This window comes from Cololabis saira, chromosome 11, assembly GCF_033807715.1.
Source record: "Cololabis saira isolate AMF1-May2022 chromosome 11, fColSai1.1, whole genome shotgun sequence".
NCBI classification, from domain to species: Eukaryota; Metazoa; Chordata; class Actinopteri; order Beloniformes; family Belonidae; genus Cololabis; species Cololabis saira.
This window is the reverse complement of record NC_084597.1, coordinates 22,710,228-22,729,141: the sequence shown is the minus strand read 5'-3', so window position 1 is coordinate 22,729,141 and position 18,914 is coordinate 22,710,228. Positions and strand designations below refer to the sequence as shown.

Here is an 18,914-nt window from a genome sequence, read left to right as displayed (position 1 = left end):
ATTTTCTTTTCAACAGAAACGTGGCTACAGGAGGAAGAGTATGTGAGTTTAAAGGAATCAACGCTGCCCGGTTACTTTAATTATCATATTCCCCAAAGCACGGGCCGAGTCGGAGGAGTAATGGGGATCTATAACTCCAGTCTTCAAATAAAATCTAAACCTAAATGCGATTATAATTGGTTCGAAAGCTTCACGCTTAGTCTAAAACTCCCGAGCTGGAAATCAGAGAAGCCAGTTTTGATAGGGGTTGTGTTGCACACTTGGGGCCCGATTTACTAAAAGTTTGCGTGTGTTAAAACGTGTGCAAACTTGACAGCACCCGCAAACCAAAGTGCCAGCTGATCTACTAACAGCGTGCAAAGACGACTGCGTCTCTGAAATGCGCAAAATTGAACACGCAATCCATTTAGTACTTTTGCCCTGATGAATAATCAATATGGGGCGTACCCGGCAGAAATCCTAAATACTGGGAGGGGAAGATGCAAATTGCTCCATTTACCACGCGCAATGAGATTTACCAAGCCTGAAAGTAATTGCGCGTATTGTGATTGTGTCTGTATTTAATACGTTTGAAAGGAAGGTGCTAATCTGCTGCTGCCGTTATTGTGGCAAGGAGGCGACATCCAAAATCAAAGAATACGCAGAGAGAGAGTCTTTATTCTGCTGCATGCTATTTTAAAAATGGTTGCACAAGTTTTATTAAAGGACACTTTTTCTTTAGTTCTCCGCCTTATATCTTGCCGCCTTCTTTTAATGTGTCCCCCTCCACTCGCCCACAAGCAGGCCAAGCCTTTGTGCCAAAACTTTGTATTTTATTGATTATTTATCTTATTGAACGTGAAATCATCCTTCGTAAATTACATTTAATTAAAACCCGTGCTTATTAATCACAAAACACAGGTTAAACATCATGACCAAATCCGCTCCAACCCGCTGTGTCAGGATCAGCGCAGAGACTGCAGCTTCGCCTGAATTATGGTTCTGCGTTAAATCGACGGCGTAGGGTCGCGGTGGGGTGTGCGTCGCCGCGTAGCCTACGCCGTCGGTTCTGCCTTGGTGTGACGCGGAACCATAAATCAGCCTTTAGTGTGCGCTCTGTGCGCTGTTCTGAACACTTCTCTTCTTTCGGCCATACGATGGTCCCGTCTGTCACACATCTGTCAGTGTTTGCTATATAATATATAATATTTGCAATATACTGTGGACATCTGAATAAAAACTTAACTCATAAATAGATTGAATCAAAGCGCTCTCCAGCTCTGTGTCTGATGTCTTTTTCTCCTCAGATCATGCCGAGCACCGCCGGGTCACGCAAACCCGACCAATTCAATATTAAAATCAAATTCGGTCCTGTGGCCCGTTTTTCTATTTCGTATTTTTGATCTGTGCCTAAAATTGAAATATGAAAAACCAGACGTTTTTCCGTTTTTTGTGTTACCATTTTGGTAACATTTTGTGTTACCAAAATGCATGCATTTATTCTATCGCAGGTTTTCTCCGATATTGCGTTTCTTTTGGTAATGTTTAAATTTCTTTGCTGTAGTTCATTAATGTGTTTATTTGCCTCTTCCACTAATATCTCTAACTCCAACTCGTCAAATTTCATTTTGCGCTTGTGACTTGTGACTGTGCATTCCATCCAGACTCTCCATGGCGCAGAGTTTGCGCTCGCAAACCTTAAGACACGCAACACCTCATTTAAATACTGCTGATTGCACCTGTTATCAATTGCGCACGCAATCTTAGTTGATCACCCGCAAACCACACGCAAACAGCACGCGCAAACTTTTTCAGTGCACACGCAATTTAGTACTCTTTATTTAGGATCTTAGTAAATCGGGCCCTTGGACACAAAAAATGGACGTCCAGGCGTGTATGGGTTTTTATCAAGAACTCTTTACTCTTTCTTTGTCTGAAAATACAAGAACACAAGCACATCAGCACCTTAACTGCTCACTGCAGGCTGTCCATGCGCTGAATGACGCAGCCGCCCGCACCTTGCTCAGGACCGTTGAGGGCAACTAGCTGGCTTAAGTGTCTTAAGTGTTTAAACAGCATATTAATCAGGTTTGTAAGACAGCATTTTTTCCATCCCCGTAATATCTCAAACATGCTCTCTCAGAGTGATGCAGAAAGGCTAAACACGAGTTTGTATCTTCTAGGCTAGATTACTGTAATGTATTATTGGCAGGATGTCCAAGTAATTCTCTGAAAGCCTCCAGCTGATCCCAAATGCAGCAGCGCGAATGCTGACAGGAGACCACATCTCTTCGGTGTTAGCCTCACTCCATTGGCTCCCCATAAAACTCAGAATCCAATTCAAAGTTGTATTACTTGCGTATAAAGTCCTAAACAGCTTACTCCGCGATATTCACAAGGCCTAATAGTACCTTATGTTCCTAACAGAGCTCTCCGTTCTCAGAGGGCAGGTTTACTCATAGTTCCTAGAAGATCCAAATTTAGATCTGGAAGATGGGTGTTCTGCTATCAGGAACCATTACTATGGAACCAACTTCCAGTTTGGGTTAAGGAGGCTCACACCACCTCCACCTTTAAAACCAAACTTCAAACCTTAGTGTTTATTAAAGCCTCTAGTTAATGTAAACTCTAGTGTGTTAGGGCCAGTAGTCATATCTGCAGCTGCATGACAAGACTAGAGCAGCTGTTCTTAAAGATAGCTTCATCCTAGATAGGCTGCTATAGAGCTATGCTGCAGGGGGACACCAACATGATCCACTGTAGTAGGAGTAGAACTCAAACCAGTGGACCTGCAACCAGGAATGGAAAAGACAAAACCAGTACTAGTAGTACTGAAACCAGGACTAGAACAACTGAATCCAGGACTAGAAGAACTAAAACCAGTTATAGAAGAACTGAAACCAAGACTAGTAGAACTAAAACCAGGACTAAGAAACTTTTTTTATTGATGCACCTTTAGTAGTAATACGTTGAGGTGTCCTGCCTGATGTTATCAGTGTCTCACATGGGTGCGGAGGACTTCTGCTCCATCCTTCTCCCCTACTTTGCTTCATCTCAACCAGGTTCAGGTCTGGACTTTGACCAAGTCATTCCAGAACCTTGATTCTTAAATTTTTCATCATTCTAATGGATAGTGGATTTGCTGCGGTGTTTGGAGTAATTTCCTGTCACATGAACCAGTTTCAGTCAGCTTTTTTTTTCAATTCAATTCAATTTTATTTGTATAGCGTCTAATACAACAGATGTTGTCTCTAGACGCTTTCCAGAGACCCAGAACAGAGGCCTGCAAACATGCACAAAAGAGAAAAAAGGGGGGCCAGCACAAGAAACTACAGGAACGATGGACAAAAATGATGGCTATGAGATACTTATAATAAATAAAAATGGAAATGGAGAGCAGAGGAAGGGAAGAGGAGAGGAGAAGAAGGGTAAGAGGCACCGCCCAGTGGATCATGTTGGTGCCCCCCTGCAGCATAGGCCTATAGCAGCATCATCTACAGCAAAGCTATATTTGAGACTAACTATTATAGTCTTGTTCTATAGCTGCAACTATGACTACTGACTCTAACACACTAGAGTTTACACTACCTAGAGATTTACCAACACCAGCTAGAGGTTTACTAAACACTAACTATAGGCTTTACTAAACAGAAAGGTTTTAAGTTTAGTTTCACTAGCAAGGACCACGCCATCAACAGGATACGTTTAAATGATTTATTGATACGAAGATGATAACGATGACGATGGTGATGATAATGGCGATGACGATGACAATGGCGATGATGATGATCTATGGATCAGTCGATGCGTTGTGGGGAAGCTGGTAGGGAATCCGCCGCAGCGCCCGGGCAACGACGAACCCCCAAAACCGTGGATTATTTAAGGAGATGAGACTGAGCGGATCTGAGGTCGCTAAGATCTGAGCGAATGTAGCGAGGATAGTTGGGAGGACCATCGGCCCATGAGCTGTATGAGGTGTTCTGGGATACGTGGCGGGAGGCTGAAGTGGCGGCTCCGATCCTAAGGAGTGACCGGAGTAGTGCGTTGGGGAGATGCCAGATAAGGAGAGTATATGACGGAAGCGATGGTGAAACGAGCGATGATGGTGGCGAAGAAGATGGCGATGATGATGGCGATGATGATGGCGATGAATGATGGAATGATGATGGCGATGATGATGATGGCGATGATTATGGCGATGACGAAGGCGATGGCGAAGGCGAAGACGAAGGCGAAGACGAAGGCGAAGACGAAGGCGATAACGATGATGGTGGCGAAGACGATGATGATGATGGCGATGAATGATGATGGCGATGATGATGATGGCGATGAAGATGATGACGAAGGCAATGACGATGGCGATGACGATGCCAATGACGATGGCGAAGACGAAGGCGATGACGATGACGATAACGATGCCGATGCCAATGATGATGGCAATGACGATGTCGATGGCGATGACGAAGGCGATGACAATGACGATGAAGATGATGGCGATGATGGTGGCGAAGACGATGCCGATGATGGCGATGAATGATGATGGCGATGATGATGATGGCGATGACGAAGGCGATAAAGATGACGATGACGATGCCAGTGACGATGCAAATGATGATGGCAATGACGATGTCGATGGCGATGACGATGGCGATGACGATGACGATGATGGCGATGATGGCGATGATGGTGGCGAAGACGATGCCGATGGCGATGAATGATGATGGCGATGATGATGATGATGGTGATGACGATGGCGGTGACGAAGGCGATAACGATGACGATAACGATGATGATGCCAATGACGATGCAAATGACGATGGCAATGACGATGATGATCTATGGTTCGGTCGAAACGTTGTGGTATTCGTTTGCGCGCTCTGAGGGCCGTCCTGCTGCGAACCATCTGCCATCGTAAAAGCCCCCAAAACCGATTGAAGGAGCAGCATCAGTGTATGGATTGATGTCGTGGGGGTGAGCCAGTTGGTCATCATAAAAGAAAGTGATCCCCTTCCAGGTGGCAAGGAGGTTGAGCCACAACGAAGCTCGGCACGGCTCGAGTTGTCCGGGGAGATGGGAGACAAGAGAGATGGAACAGCGGAAGCGATGGACGGCAAGTGGGAGATGAAGGCCCGCCCTTGGGGAATAATGCGCATGGCAAAATTGAGGTGGCCCGGGAGGGAGAGGAGTTGGCGTTTGGTGCAGCCTGGAGCTAAGAGGAAATAGAAGACCGATAAATAAGAAGACCGATTCGGTTGAGCTTTCGGTTGGAAGAGAAGCCTGAAACAGGTCCGTATCGAGAGTGATACCAAGGAATTCGAGGGAGGTGGAGGGGCCCACCGTTTTCTCAGCGGACAATGGAACCCCGACTTCGGAGAAAACGGAAGTCAGGGTGACCAGGCCGGAAGCGGGTGGCGATGAGAGAGGGGTAACGATGAGGAATCATTCAAGAGATGGACGAGGAAGGAATGCCGTGGTTGTTGGAGAGGATCCAGCAGAAGGCCTCTGAAGGTGTCGAAAAGTTAGGGGCTACTCTTGCAGTGACTGACTGCAAGTAGTATGCACCTCGCCAGCGGACGCTGAAGTACACCAGCCCGGAAGCGGGTGGCGATGAGAGAGGGTGCCAGAAACCCTGGCCGGATCTAGCGGCTGTAGTTGGTGGAGGTGGGCTGAGGGGGGCAGTGGCATCCCGGTGCCAGAAACCCCAGCCGGATCTAGCTGCTGTAGTTGGTGGAGGTGGGCTGGGGGGGGCAGTGGCATCCCGGTGCCAGAAACCCCAGCCGGATCTAGCTTCTGTAGTGGCATCCCGGTGCCAGAAACCCCAGCCGGATCTAGCTGCTGTAGTGGCATCCCGGTGCCAGAAACCCCAGCCGGATCTAGCTGCTGTAGTGGCATCCCGGTGCCAGGGACCTTGGGGAGGGAGGGAGGAGATTGCTGGTGTGGGTGGAAATCCGACCTGCGACGACGGCTATGGGCTGATCCGGATTGTCCGCGTCCTCTTACCTCCGATGGCGGAGGTGGGCTGGAAAGGCTGGAAGATGGTGAGCTGCAGTGATGCCGGATGTTCAGAAGGGATGAACCGGGTGGAATGTGGATGACTGAAGAGGCAGAAGTTTCTGGGCGGCTGTCAGGCTCGGGAGAGCGGTGTTTCGGGCACGGCGGCGGCTGAGGAGTTTGCCTCTTCCGAAACATGGCGGGGTGTGCTAGCATCCCGGTGCTAGTAACACCGCTGAGTTAGCTGTTGTAGGTGCTGGGGGTGGGCTGGGGGGGGCTAGCAACCCGGTGCTAGTTACCCCAGCCCCGAAGTTAGCTGTTGTAGGTTTGTTTGCGCAGGTTTGGCCGGAACCGGAGAAGTGCGGGAAGCGAAGGCGTTGGGATGACGGGCGGCGGGACCAGCCGCGGACAGGGCGAAATGAGCAGCTGCCCGCGGGGCCGGAACGAGTCGAGGAAGAAAACCGGGCCGAAATGCGGTGGGAGGGAAGCCAGGCACTGGCCGGAACTGGGGAAGGGCGGGAAGCGAAAGCGTTGGGATGACGGACGGCGGAATTAGCTGTGGACGGGGTGAAATGAGTAGTTGCCTGCGGGGCCGGAACGGGTTGAGGAAGGAAACTGGGTTGAAATGCGGTGGGAGGGATGCCGGGTACCGACATCACGATGCCGGTGGCCCCCAACCAAGGTAACCTGTTGGGACTGATGGAGCTGGGAAGCAGAGGATCCTGGCAACCCGGTGCCAAGAGCCCCTTCTAGCGCTGGCGGTTGAGGCTGCTGAATGAGCATAGCCGGGGTTTCTAGCATCCCGGTGCTAAAAACCCCGGCTGAGTTAGCTGTTGTAGGTGCCGGGGGTGGACTGGGGGGGGGGCCTAGCAACCCGGTGCTAGCAACCCCGGCCGGATCGCTGCTGTACTTGCTGGAGGTGGGAGCTAGCAACCCGGTGCTAGCAACCCCGGCCGAAGTTAGCTGTTGTACTTGCTGGGGGCGGGCTGAGGTGGGAGCTAGCAACCCGGTGCTAGCAACCCCGGCCGAAGTTAGCTGTTGTAGTTGCTGGAGGTGGGCAGTGTAACGATGGAATCGTTTATGTTTCCACACGGACGGCTTAAGGTGAAAGACCGCTCATGTGCAGTTGAGGTTCCTGCAATGAGGCAACGTTGTTTGATAGATAATAGATAGGTAAAGATAATGCTCAACGTCCGGTTTGTAAGATCGCTTCTCTTTTACTATTGCGGTCTATGGGAAAAGCTTTCGGGGCCCCATTTTTTTTTTTTTTTTTTTTTTGGCGCAGTACCGCGGCTGGCCACTGGAAAATCTTCTGAGTGCGAGACCTGGGGGTCGACGTCACGGCGCGCCGTCGGAGTTGGCGTGATGACGTCATCCGGAAGAGAGCAGGTGTCGGCGGGGCTGATGGCGTGGCAGGCTGGCATGAGATGGTTGAGGAGTTTTTTCTTTTTGTCCATGCAGTGAAAAGGGACTCCTCCACCAGGCAGTGGCCCTATGGAGGGTGGCGACAGTCCAGCCCGAAACACCTGCAGAAGGCGGGCCGTCGGGGCCCCCTGCCGGGGCGTGGCTAGACCGCCAGCGGATTGCGCAGCCTGGAATTGCCCGCGTCCCCGCCGACGACGGAGGCGGGGACGGGGAACGCACCTGCGGGCGGGCTGCCGCGATCCCGGATGTTGACGAGAGATGAACCGGACGGGATGGACCACTCGTTTCTGGGTGGGGCCGGGTTAACCGCGGGCTCCGCGCGTGGCTGAGAGAGAGAGAAAAAAGGGGTTTGGGAAACACGTGCACAGCGGAAGAATACGACGGCGCAACCTGCGCTCTCGGGTTGACGGCGGGGAGACATAGGAGAGGAGTCGGGGACCCGCGGCGACGATCCGGATGATCAGGAGAGATGGACCAGACGCGGACCGCTGGGGAGACGGGGCTCGGGCGGCCCCACGGCTGCCAGGGAGAGCGGCGCTTCGGGCGCAGCACGGCTCAAAGTTTTTTCTCGGATCTTGATCAGCTGGTGTTTGCTGATGATCCCCTGCAAACGGTGGTCATCCGATGGCGATCATGACAAGAGATCCATGCCTGAACGGGTGAGTAACGATCTGAGACACGAGCTGTAGTAGTGTTGTCGTGCTTGCGGTTCTGGTTCGGAGAGCGAGAGCAAACGTGCTGCATGGAACGAGAGCGAAGAGGAAGTGAAGGTTAGGCTGGTATTTGAAGGTTTGCCGGAAGAGGCGTGGTGCCGGAGGAGGCGTGGTTGAGGCGTGGTCCTGCTCCCGAAATTCGCTTGTTAAGCTCCAATTTAAAGATGGAGGTGGTGTCAGCCTCCGTAACCCAGATTGGAAGTTGGTTCCATAGTAATGGTGCCTGATAGAAGAACGTCCGCCCTCCAAATCTACATTTGGATACTCTAGGAACTACGAGTAAACCTGCCTTCTGAGAATGGAGAGCTCTGCCAGGAACATAAGGCACTATCAGGTCTTTCAAATAATGCGGAACTAAGCCGTTTTGGGCTTTATACGCAAGTAATACAATTTTTAATTGGATTCTGAATTGTAGCCAATGGAGCGACGCTAACGCTGGAGAGACGTGGTCTCTCCTGCTGATTCCTGTCAGCACTCGCGCTGCTGCATTTTGGATCAGCTGGACTCTGGAGCCTATTCAGCAAATGACTTGGACATCCTGCTAATAACACATTACAGTAATCTAGTCTAGAAGATACAAACGCATGAACTAGTTTTTCTCACTCTGCGAGTGGATTTTCCTAATCTTTGCAATATTACGGAGATGGAAAAATGCTATTTTACAAACCTGATTAACATATGGTTTAAACGACAAATCCTGATCGAAAACAACACCAAGGTTTCTCACAGTTGCACTGGAAGCCATTGCAACACCATCTAATCCCTTCCTAAGATGCTCTGGACCAAGGATGATAACCTCTGTTTTATCTGAATTTAGAAGCAAGAAATTTCCGGACATCCAGTCCTTGATGTCCCTAAGACATGCCTGAAGTTTAACTAACGGTTCTGTTTTATCCGGCTTCATAGACAAATAGAGCTTTGTACCATCAGCTTAACAATGAAAGTGTATGCAGTGATTCTGGATTATACTTCCCAATGGCTGCATGTATAAACTGAACAAAATTGGCCCTAGCACTGAACGCTGCGGACCACCATAACAGGCTTTTGTAGTGGTGTGCACACGTGCTGCCAATCAGTTCATCAGTGACGATGATCAGCAGCACCTAGCTGCTACTTTACCCTCTTAAATCCTCAACAAGCAGTAAGAGGGTACTTAGTAGTGCCCATATTTATTTATTATTTAAGCAGCTGGGCCTCATTTATAAAAGAGTGCGTAAGATTCATACTAGTGTACGTGCGCTCAAAAACGGAAGCTGTTTGAGCTGTTTCCTACACTGCTGTGCGTCAGGATGAATGAGTCATGTGTCGAGCCACCGTGCCACTAAATTTCACGGAGACCGAGATCGAGATGTTGTGAATGAGTGGAGGCCAGGAAAACGATTTGGTGGCCACAGTAGTGGCATCACTAACAAAAAGAAAGCGAGTGAGTGGCAGCACGTCGTTGCTGCTGTAAACGCCGTGAGTGCCACGGACAGATCTGTGGCAGAAATAAAAAAGAAGTGGTGCGATTTAAAGGTGGAGGCCAAGAGGAGAGTGGCCTGGCACCGTCAGAGCGTGTCAGCGATAGGTGGGGGCCAGTGCACACCCGAGCCCACATCGCTGGACACTAACATAGCCTCCATCCTTGGGACGGCCAGCGTGTGTGGTGTAGTGTTGGAGAGGGAAGGAGACACTGATTTGGCGGAGACCAAAGAGGAGAGCGGTAAGTACAGTTTTATCTCTTTATTAATATACATTTCAACAACAACTTGGGAAAAGGCACATTGGACTTATTTGTTATGTCCTCAGTCTCTCTCCAGTTGGAAGCGGTGGGTGACGAGGAGGTGTGTCCTGGCACCGTGGCTGCAGCAGCAGCAGCAGCAGCAGCAACAGCAGCAGCAGCACCAGAGCGTCCCAAGCGCATGGCGCACCTGGAAGTGGCCGTGTCCTGACAGACGCTGTGCTTCAAACACAGAGGGACACGATCAGCGCTATGAACGCGCTATTAACGATAATGGCTCACTTACGGAACACATAGATCTATAACACTGCCGGCTTGGGTGTACATGGATCTATAAGTCTGATATGTGATGACATTAAAAGTATGACATGAAACTGGCTTAATTTCACCACCTCACCGCCTGCTCCGCCAGTTCCCCATATCTTCAAAATGTTCGTGCGCTATGATCAAAGTTTTCGTAGAGATACGCACATTTTCCCGTTAAGTTTTTTTTTTTAAATCCCAACCTTTGCGTGGACGGTGGCGTGCGCATCTTTCAACTAGGTGAATAACTGCAATTGCATGCAAAAGGGTCAGAACATACATCAGGTATCTCGATGCAGAATAACAATAAAACAGGGGAGCATACTGATATTAAATCATAGAGGATGATATATTATAGAAGACAAAACATTGGTGTTACCACTGCTAATCTTTGTTTGAGCAGAGTACTAGTCTGCACCTGTAGTCGGCCAAGGCTATATTTTTCTGTTCTCAGTGTGGGCTTCAAGTATGGGAAACCCATCACAGGGTCTCTCCTTGTGATCCAGGTCCTGATCCAGGTTTCTTCCTTCTTAAAGATGAGTTTTTACCTGATGTTGTTTATGTAATAATTACTCCAGTGTCATGTTCTGGTGTCTGGAAAGATCCTGGAGACAACTTACATTTCAATAAACACTTTATAAATAAAATTGAAACGAACCAACCACAGTGGTCTGTTAATAAAATTAACAACACAACCCTTGTGATCAGTTGAGGGACTGCAGGTCTGGATCTGGACCCTGGTGGTCAGCAGAGGAACTATTTCCTGGATGGACTCAACCTGGAAGACCTTGGCTCTGGGATAAAACACGCAGTCAGTTGTTAACAACTTCTGCTGAGTCCTGTCTATGTTCCCGAGCTCTGAATGAGATGAATAAAACGGATTATTGACAGTGAGTCTGAGGGAGCACGGCTCTGTGGGTGGACCTTTGTGTGTCACATGTTGATGCAGTCAGACGTGGCCTGTTCGGGACAATAGAAGAGCCAAACACTTCCTCCACTTTAACAAATCCTGCTGCCTCAGAGCATCGGTGTGTGTGTGTTTGTGTGTTCTTCTCTGTGTGTGTGGGAGGTTGTTCATGGGAGGAAAATGGGTGCATTGTGTTTTTAGTTCAACATAAGGGGGGCTGTTGGTCTGTGTGTCCCAGATGGACGTCGGTAGAAGCAGTCCGCTGTGCACCGTCCTGCTCAGTGACCTAAAATGTTGCCCTGAGCAGCTTTTGTGTTTGTTGCATTTTGCAGAACAAAATGTAAATGAAAAGATGAGAACGTTATTTTCCACTTGTCTGCACTTTTTCTCTTCAGCTCTACTTCTTCAACATGTTACCCTGAACATTTCTACAAGCTGCTGATTTGAGATAAAACAACCTCAGAAACCACAGAACAACAACTAACGCTATATATTCAAGAGGCCACTGCGGCTGCTTGTGGGGAGGTCTAGAAAAAGGTCCACGGGCCGAGTTCAGTTAGGGGCGAACAACGGTGGCTAAATGCTGTGGTTTCCTTTTGCAAACAGCAGCTCCGCAGCACATTTAGCGTGCATTGGTTGAGGGAGCTCGAAACTCAGATGATTATTTTTTAATTTAATCAGAATGGACGTAAAGTACATGGATGTGTCCCAGCCAGGTCTTTTGGGTGATGTCACAGAGGGTTTGTCGGTTCTTCTCATGTGGGTTATGAGCGGTTCAGGTTAATGTTGACATCTTGGCCTTCATGTCATCAGACAATTTATCTGTCAGCTGATCCGATACGCCCGTGAAACTGGCGCTCAGCTGCTGGTTAAACTGGACATTTTCTGGTTTAGGCAGCACCATGTTAGAGTGCAGCTCAGTTAGCCACATGCTAACTGACGGTGTAAATTTACCCTTTGATCCATCCTGAGCAGTTATGAACTTCAACTGTTAAAATTACATCTTAAGCCCCCCTGTGGTTGTGGGCGTGAACTGCCTGGGGAATATGACCATATATGGAAACTGCCTCCACAACGTCAACTTTAGAAAAAACTGTCCAGAAGGAAGCATATTTTGCATATGTGAATACCACAATGTTCCTTAGTCATTAAAGGATAATTCATCCTTAGTTCTGTAAATAAGCATTTAATACTTTTACTAGTTTTAATCATAGATTTTTTAAAGAGTTGGACACAGCATTAAGACATGTGACCCATTAGTCTTTTTATCCATCCATCCATCCATCCATCCATCCATCCATCCATCCATCCATCCATCCATCCATCCATCCATCCATCCATCCATCCATCCATCCATCCATCCATCCATCCATCCATCCATCCATCCATCCATCAGGAAGAAACGGGCTGTGAAGATGAGCCTGAAGCACCAAACAAAACAAAAGCTTGTCTTTTCCACTTCTAACAGAAAAGCACCACTTTGTGCTATGTCTGAGTCCATTGAATTATTCTGCTCTTTTGGTTGTTTTGATCATCTGGAAACTCCTGGAGGGAAATAACTGGCTCTTTAGCTGCTTAATGCTGCACAAAACTTGTCTAGCAATGTGTTGTTTCTGTTTGGAGTTGAGCCGGTGGTGAGCGTGGCTGTCGGACACAAACTACAAAACTGAAGGGAGGAGGTCATCTGCTGGCTGTTCCAGTCAAAAACAAAAGATCTGAAAGAGGCTCAGATGATCTGCAGAGGAGTTTGGAGTATTTATGTGACCGTTTATCGTTTCTTTCATGTGTGATGTGATGCTGATATGAAACGACTGACGTCTTTTAGAATGATGCTGATGAATGAAATCTGAGTTCCAGTCTGCATTTAATCGATAAGAAATCTTATTCATGAGTCGTTAGGAGTACTTAAAGAAAAAAGCAGTTCTGTGGAGGGAAATGCAAAAATCAGGGAACCCCTGTAGTAACACAGGAAACAACACACAGCCCTAATTAAGCACTGCCGCAACTGCTGGGTAAGTTTATTTCTAAGATCCAGACAAGTTGAAAGGGGAGGAAGACTCAATCCATCCATAGATCTTCCACTCATCTGGGTTCAGGGTTGGTGGCCGCATATATATAGACACTATATAGAGACACTGTCCCAGCCTGTAGGACACAACTTCCCTGCAGCCTTCTGGTAGTTGCCGTTTGCCAGTGGATTCCAGTATCCACGAGTGCGCATTGTGTCGTAGGCGTTCTTGTAGTCGATCTCATAGTGCACAGATGATTTCCCCTTATCTTGCATTCTCTGGCACCTACCTACAATTCTATTCAATAAATGGTAAATTGTTATTAACATCCTAATCATCAATAATATTTTTTCAAAACAGAAATATTTTTATAAAATAAACCTAGCTAGCTATAATATTGCTTAATCCGTGTGTTTGCTGTGGTGTTTCCAAACTCAGACTATAGTAGAGCTAGCTGTGAACAAATAACTGCCAGCCTGATGGAACTGAGGCAACGTTGTAAAGATGAATGAACCACAAGCATGTGAGACGTTGATGACATCCCTCAAGAAAAAACACTGCTTCAGGTAATCACTGCTGAAGGTAAAATCTTTAAGCTATATTGAGTCAGGGGGGTGCTTAGTGATGATTTTATTCTCTCTGGCTTCATAAAGAAACGCTGAACTGACAGCGCGTCGTGTTCTTCTGCTTCAGCGGTCAGCATTTATCAGCCCTACAGACATTAGACTGCTGCACATCCCTCCAGTAAAATACAGCTACTTAAACAGATTACCAGCTTAGGATGAGATGCCTCGTAAGTCAGCATCCACAATCATGACTAACCTACCCCCTCTTCCATTCCCTCATTGGATCCACCCCGTAAATCTGAAGTTCCTCTCCATCTTATGTAAGTCTGTCCTGATCCCACTTTCACTCTGACACTTCCACACACATTCTCTGAACAAACTTTCATCTACTCTGAGGTTACAGAACCAGCTCTGACCTCTGTACATCTAAATACAGATGCCCAGAGTCCAGCAGCCACAAGGGGGGCCTCAAGCTATGAGGTCAATCCAAGGATCCATGGGTGTAACCTGGGTTTGAAATGTGTGTGTGTGTGTGTGTGTGTGTGTGTGTGTGTGTGTGTGTGTGTGTGTGGCACAGAGCAGAGAGTTGGGGTCCTTTGGCAGAGAGAGAAAATAAAGACTTAATTTCCTCCATTTCTACATACTATATTTCTACGAACTATGGTGACACAAAACCAACTTCCAGAAAGCACGGTTCTAAAATGTCTGTGAGAAATAGCTGTTTCACTGTCAATATTATTAAATAAAGAAGTCAGATAAACTTGAACTAACCATGACAAGAACATGACAGAGGAAACAATACGGAGCAGCAGGGAGCGAGGAAAAGAAAAGGCAAGATAGATGCACAACAGCGGATGAGACACCTGTGCAAACAATCACAAGACACAGGTGCAAACAATCAGGGCAGATGGGAAAAAGGGAATTCAAGACAGAAATGAAACCGACACAGGACACTGATTTTCAAAATAGCTTTTTCTTGTCCTGATCCAACTCCTCCTCATCTGCCTTCTGACATAAAAAAACACACACCAAAGGACGAATGTTTAAGGAAAAGCGGAGTCATAAGCTTTGTTCCAACATTGTTGGTGTTTGAAAACGTATTTTTTCAATTGCCAGATGATATGCCATGCTGCAAATCTAATATCAAACGTGGAGGCGAGATGGCCAGGCTCTTATGGAGCCAAATCAGGGCCAAAAGTTTTGCTAATTTGAAAATAAAATTTGAACCTGAACATTTTTTTTTACAGTTTCAGTTTTATTTTTTTCAGTATCAGATCTTTTTTTCAGTTTCAAATCTTTTTATTTCAGTTTCAAATCTTTTTTTCAGTTACAAATCTTTTTTTTTTCAGTTTCACGTCTTTTTTTTCAGTTTCACATCTTTTTTTTCCAGTTTCACTTCTTTTTTTTTCAGTTACAAATTTTTTTTTTCAGGTTCAGACTTTTGGCCCGGATCTGGCGTGGGGGGCGTGGCATCAACTGAGAGGGGCTTCGCATCATGAGTGACAGCAGAACAGAGAAGGCGGGGGACGGTCCTCAGTCATGTTGCCTTCAGGAATCGTAGGTTGCAGAAGTTATCAGTAGAAGTATGATTCAACACTGTATATACACCATATTCACGTGATTGGCAGTGGAAAAAACTGATATTAGTGACACATTTCTGTTTAAAAAGCTGTTTTAGACCGTACTTGGTAGTATGTGGAAGTGGGAAATGTCAAACTTTAAAGTGTGTCTGTTGAACTGTACAGTCTGGCATAGTTTATTGCTTTTATACTGCGATTGGTGCCAAGTACGGTCTAAAACAGCCTTTCAAACAGAAATGTGTCACTAATATCAGTTTTTTCCACTGCCAATCACGTGAATATGGTGTACAGTGTTGAATCATACTTCTACTGATAACTTCTGCAACCTACGTTTCCTGAAGGCAACATGACTGAAGAACGTCCCCCACCTTCTCTGTTCTGCTGTCACTCATGATGCCACGCCCCTCTCAGTTGATGCCACGCCCCCACGCCAGATCCGGGCCAAAAGTCTGAACCTGAAAAAAAAATTTGTAACTGAAAAAAAAAGAAGTGAAACTGAAAAAAAAAGATGTGAAACTGAAAAAAAAAGACGTGAAACTGAAAAAAAAAGATTTGAAACTGAAAAAAAGATTTGAAACTGAAATAAAAAGATTTGAAACTGAAAAAAAGATCTGATACTGAAAAAAATAAAACTGAAACTGTAAAAAAAAATTTTCAGGTTCAAATTTTATTTTCAAATTAGCAAAACTTTTGGCCCTGATTTGGCTCCATAGGCTCTGTGCATGATGCCAGGATGTACAGGGAATCAAATTTGAGCACCAAATGTTTACAGAGTGCGTTATATTACTAATATTATATTGATCATTTTTGTGAATATTCATGTGTGTAACTTTGTGTTATATGTGCAATTGCAGGAGAATTTGATGGCTATCTCCTGGGGGATAGAGGATATCCGTGCCTCCCCACACTCATTACCCCGTACCCCGATCCGGATGCTGGAGCGCAAACACGCTTCAACGTGGCTCACAGCAGAACCCGGGAAATTGAGATGACTTTTGGGATTCTCAAGGAGAGGTTTCAGTGCTTGCGCAGGCTGAGGGTCTGCCCAGACAGGGCCTGTGATAGATTAATTTGCCCATTGTTTGCTTCATTCATTTAATATAAAATTCACATAATGGCCTAAACTTACACATTGACACGATCAGTAATTCTCTGCCAATCACGTGCTTTGGCAGATGTTACTTTTTTTTGTAATCAATGCCCTCTCCTCCTTGTACGCCTCGAGGACTTGCTGCTCCATTTCTCTGAAATATGTTGCTCTTCGTTTAGCCATTTGTTCGGGTTTCGACCCTCGATAGATGATGTCTTTATAGATTCACCGGGAACGCGCACAACTCTGGGTTAACCAACTCTGGGTTAGTTGAGTTAATTCATAACCGGTGTGTTGGAACCAACTGAGCGGGTTTAGTCGTCATGGGTTCAGCTAACCTCAAGATGAGACTTGAACTCAGTGTTTAACCTCCTTCTTGGAATACCCCCCCGAGCTTCTGCTGCTTTCTGACTTTATATTGCATATATATATATATATATATATATATATATATATATATATATGTATATATATATATGTATGTATATATATATATATATATATATATATATATATATATATATATATATATATATATATATATATATATATATATATATGTATATATATATATATATGTATATATATATATATATATATTTATATATATATATATATATATATATATATATATATATATATATATATATATATATATATGTTATGTTATGAATCTTTATTTCGGGTTGTACACACTTCTTCACAAAACAAGATGAAAAGGTAAAAGAAAACAACATTTCTTTTGCCGAAAAGGTGTAGGCTGAAGCCGTAGCTTATAGTGCCTACCCTTTTTTTCTTATGATCAGCTTAAATATGAGACATTAGCTTTACTCCGTGGAAACAGACAATACATAAAGAAGAAAAAAATAAGTAAGACAAAATATAAAATTGATGTTTCACATCCTAGAATGTTTTTGATAGTATACTTTATAATTATAGTGTTTTATATTTATTTACAGTATTTTCTTTCAACATTTCCTTAAACTTGAAGATAGAACTACACATTTTTAGGTTACAACTATTACAAATTTCTCTAGCCTTAACTGATGTACATCTCTTTTTAATATTAGTTCTTGCTGTCGTCATCTCAAACATGAGTTTCCCCCTCAGGTCATAGCGAGTTTCTTTTATCTGGAACAGGTCCTAAATGTAGTTTGGAAGCAGTTTCTTCTGGGCTTTAAAGGCAAATAAAACAGTTTTCTGCTCTACTATATCATGTAATTTTAAAGTATTATATTTAATAAAAATATTATTTGTTGGTTTATAATAGTCAGATCTATTAATTATCCTTAACGCTCTTTTCTGTAACAGGAAAATAGGGTTTGTACCTCCACACAATAAGTTATAGATATGATATTATATATATATATATATATATATATATATATATATATATATATATATATATATATATATATATATATATATATATATATATATATATATATATATATATATATATATATATATATATATATATATACATACACACACAGAGAGAGAGAGAGAGAGAGAGAGAGAGAGAGAGAGAGAGTCGATGTGTGACACAAAGAGAGAGAGGTAGAGAGACTATGTGTCATAGCGAGAGAGGGAGGACAGCAGCGCACGCGGAGGAGAGGAGGAGGAGGATCGGAGTCAGACCGCAGGAAGATGCTGCTCTGACACGCGGACTTCTCCGACGTTACCGAGCGAACACCGGCCCACCGGCTCTCCGGGACCTCGTCTGTTCTTCCCGCTCCGTCCGTTTCCTCCGGGCTGGTGTTTGTCGTGATGCCGCTGGCCGCCCGCTCTGCCCGGCTCCGCGGAGCCCTCCCCGCGGTGCTGTGGATCAGTGTGCTGTGGAGCAGCGTGTCAGTGGGAGGTAGGCTCAGCAGCGACCTTCTGGAGGGTTTCTGAAAGTCAGAAAGCTCCTCTGTCCTGTTTCCAGGCAGGAGGACACTAGCTGGACTTCAGTTTCAACTGTCTCTCTGACATCCTTGACTTGTTTTTGACACCCATGGGAGGAGGCATGGCCGCTTCTAGCTTTATGGGGGCCTCGAGCAAGATTCTGTGGGGGACCCTTATTTTGTAAAACTCCAATGCATGGCACAGTTCAGACCCTTTAGGATGACTACGTGATATTTCACACTTTAAGAAGAAAGGGGGCCAAACGTGTGAATATAAAGTTACCTTTCAAGTTGCATGGACATTAGCAGACTGGGGATGGTGGTCCCCTCTTTATAAAGGGGGGCAGGAGAGTGTGATCCAACTACAGAGGGATCACAGTCCTCAGCCTCTCAGGTCTGTTTAGGGGTTCTGGAGGTCCGTTGGATAGTCGAACCCAGGGTTTCCGTTGTCCGGTAATTGCCGGACTTTGTCCGGTAAAATATGCCAAAGTCCGGTATTTTATAATCTCTCCGGTCAAAATGTCCGGTGAAAATACTCACTGGTGCTGCGGGACTAGAGTCCACGGGAGTACCGCAAAGGGACACGCCAAGCCCCGGCGGAGGGACACACCGAGCCTCGGTGCCGGGAGGAAGCGGAGCTGCGGCGCCGACATCCACGTGTGCGTTGATTTATGGTTCTGCGTCGCACCGACGCAGAGCATACGGCGTAGAGTACGCGTCGCCGCGTACCTTACGCCGTAGGTTA

General features: G+C 45.9%; 1 protein-coding gene across 6 annotated transcripts in view; it reads left to right on the top strand.

Annotated features, from left to right (window-relative positions):
* The first annotated feature begins 17,892 nt into the window (after positions 1–17,892).
* Positions 17,893–18,914, top strand: part of LOC133455150 (seizure 6-like protein) — a 92,574-nt gene continuing 91,552 nt past the window's right edge. For all 6 annotated transcript variants that reach the window (XM_061734045.1, XM_061734044.1, XM_061734043.1 and 3 more), the window contains exon 1: positions 17,893–18,144. In XM_061734045.1, the coding sequence (XP_061590029.1) occupies positions 18,054–18,144 (91 nt within the window). In that variant the 5' untranslated portion in view covers positions 17,893–18,053. The remainder of the gene's footprint in view (positions 18,145–18,914) is intronic.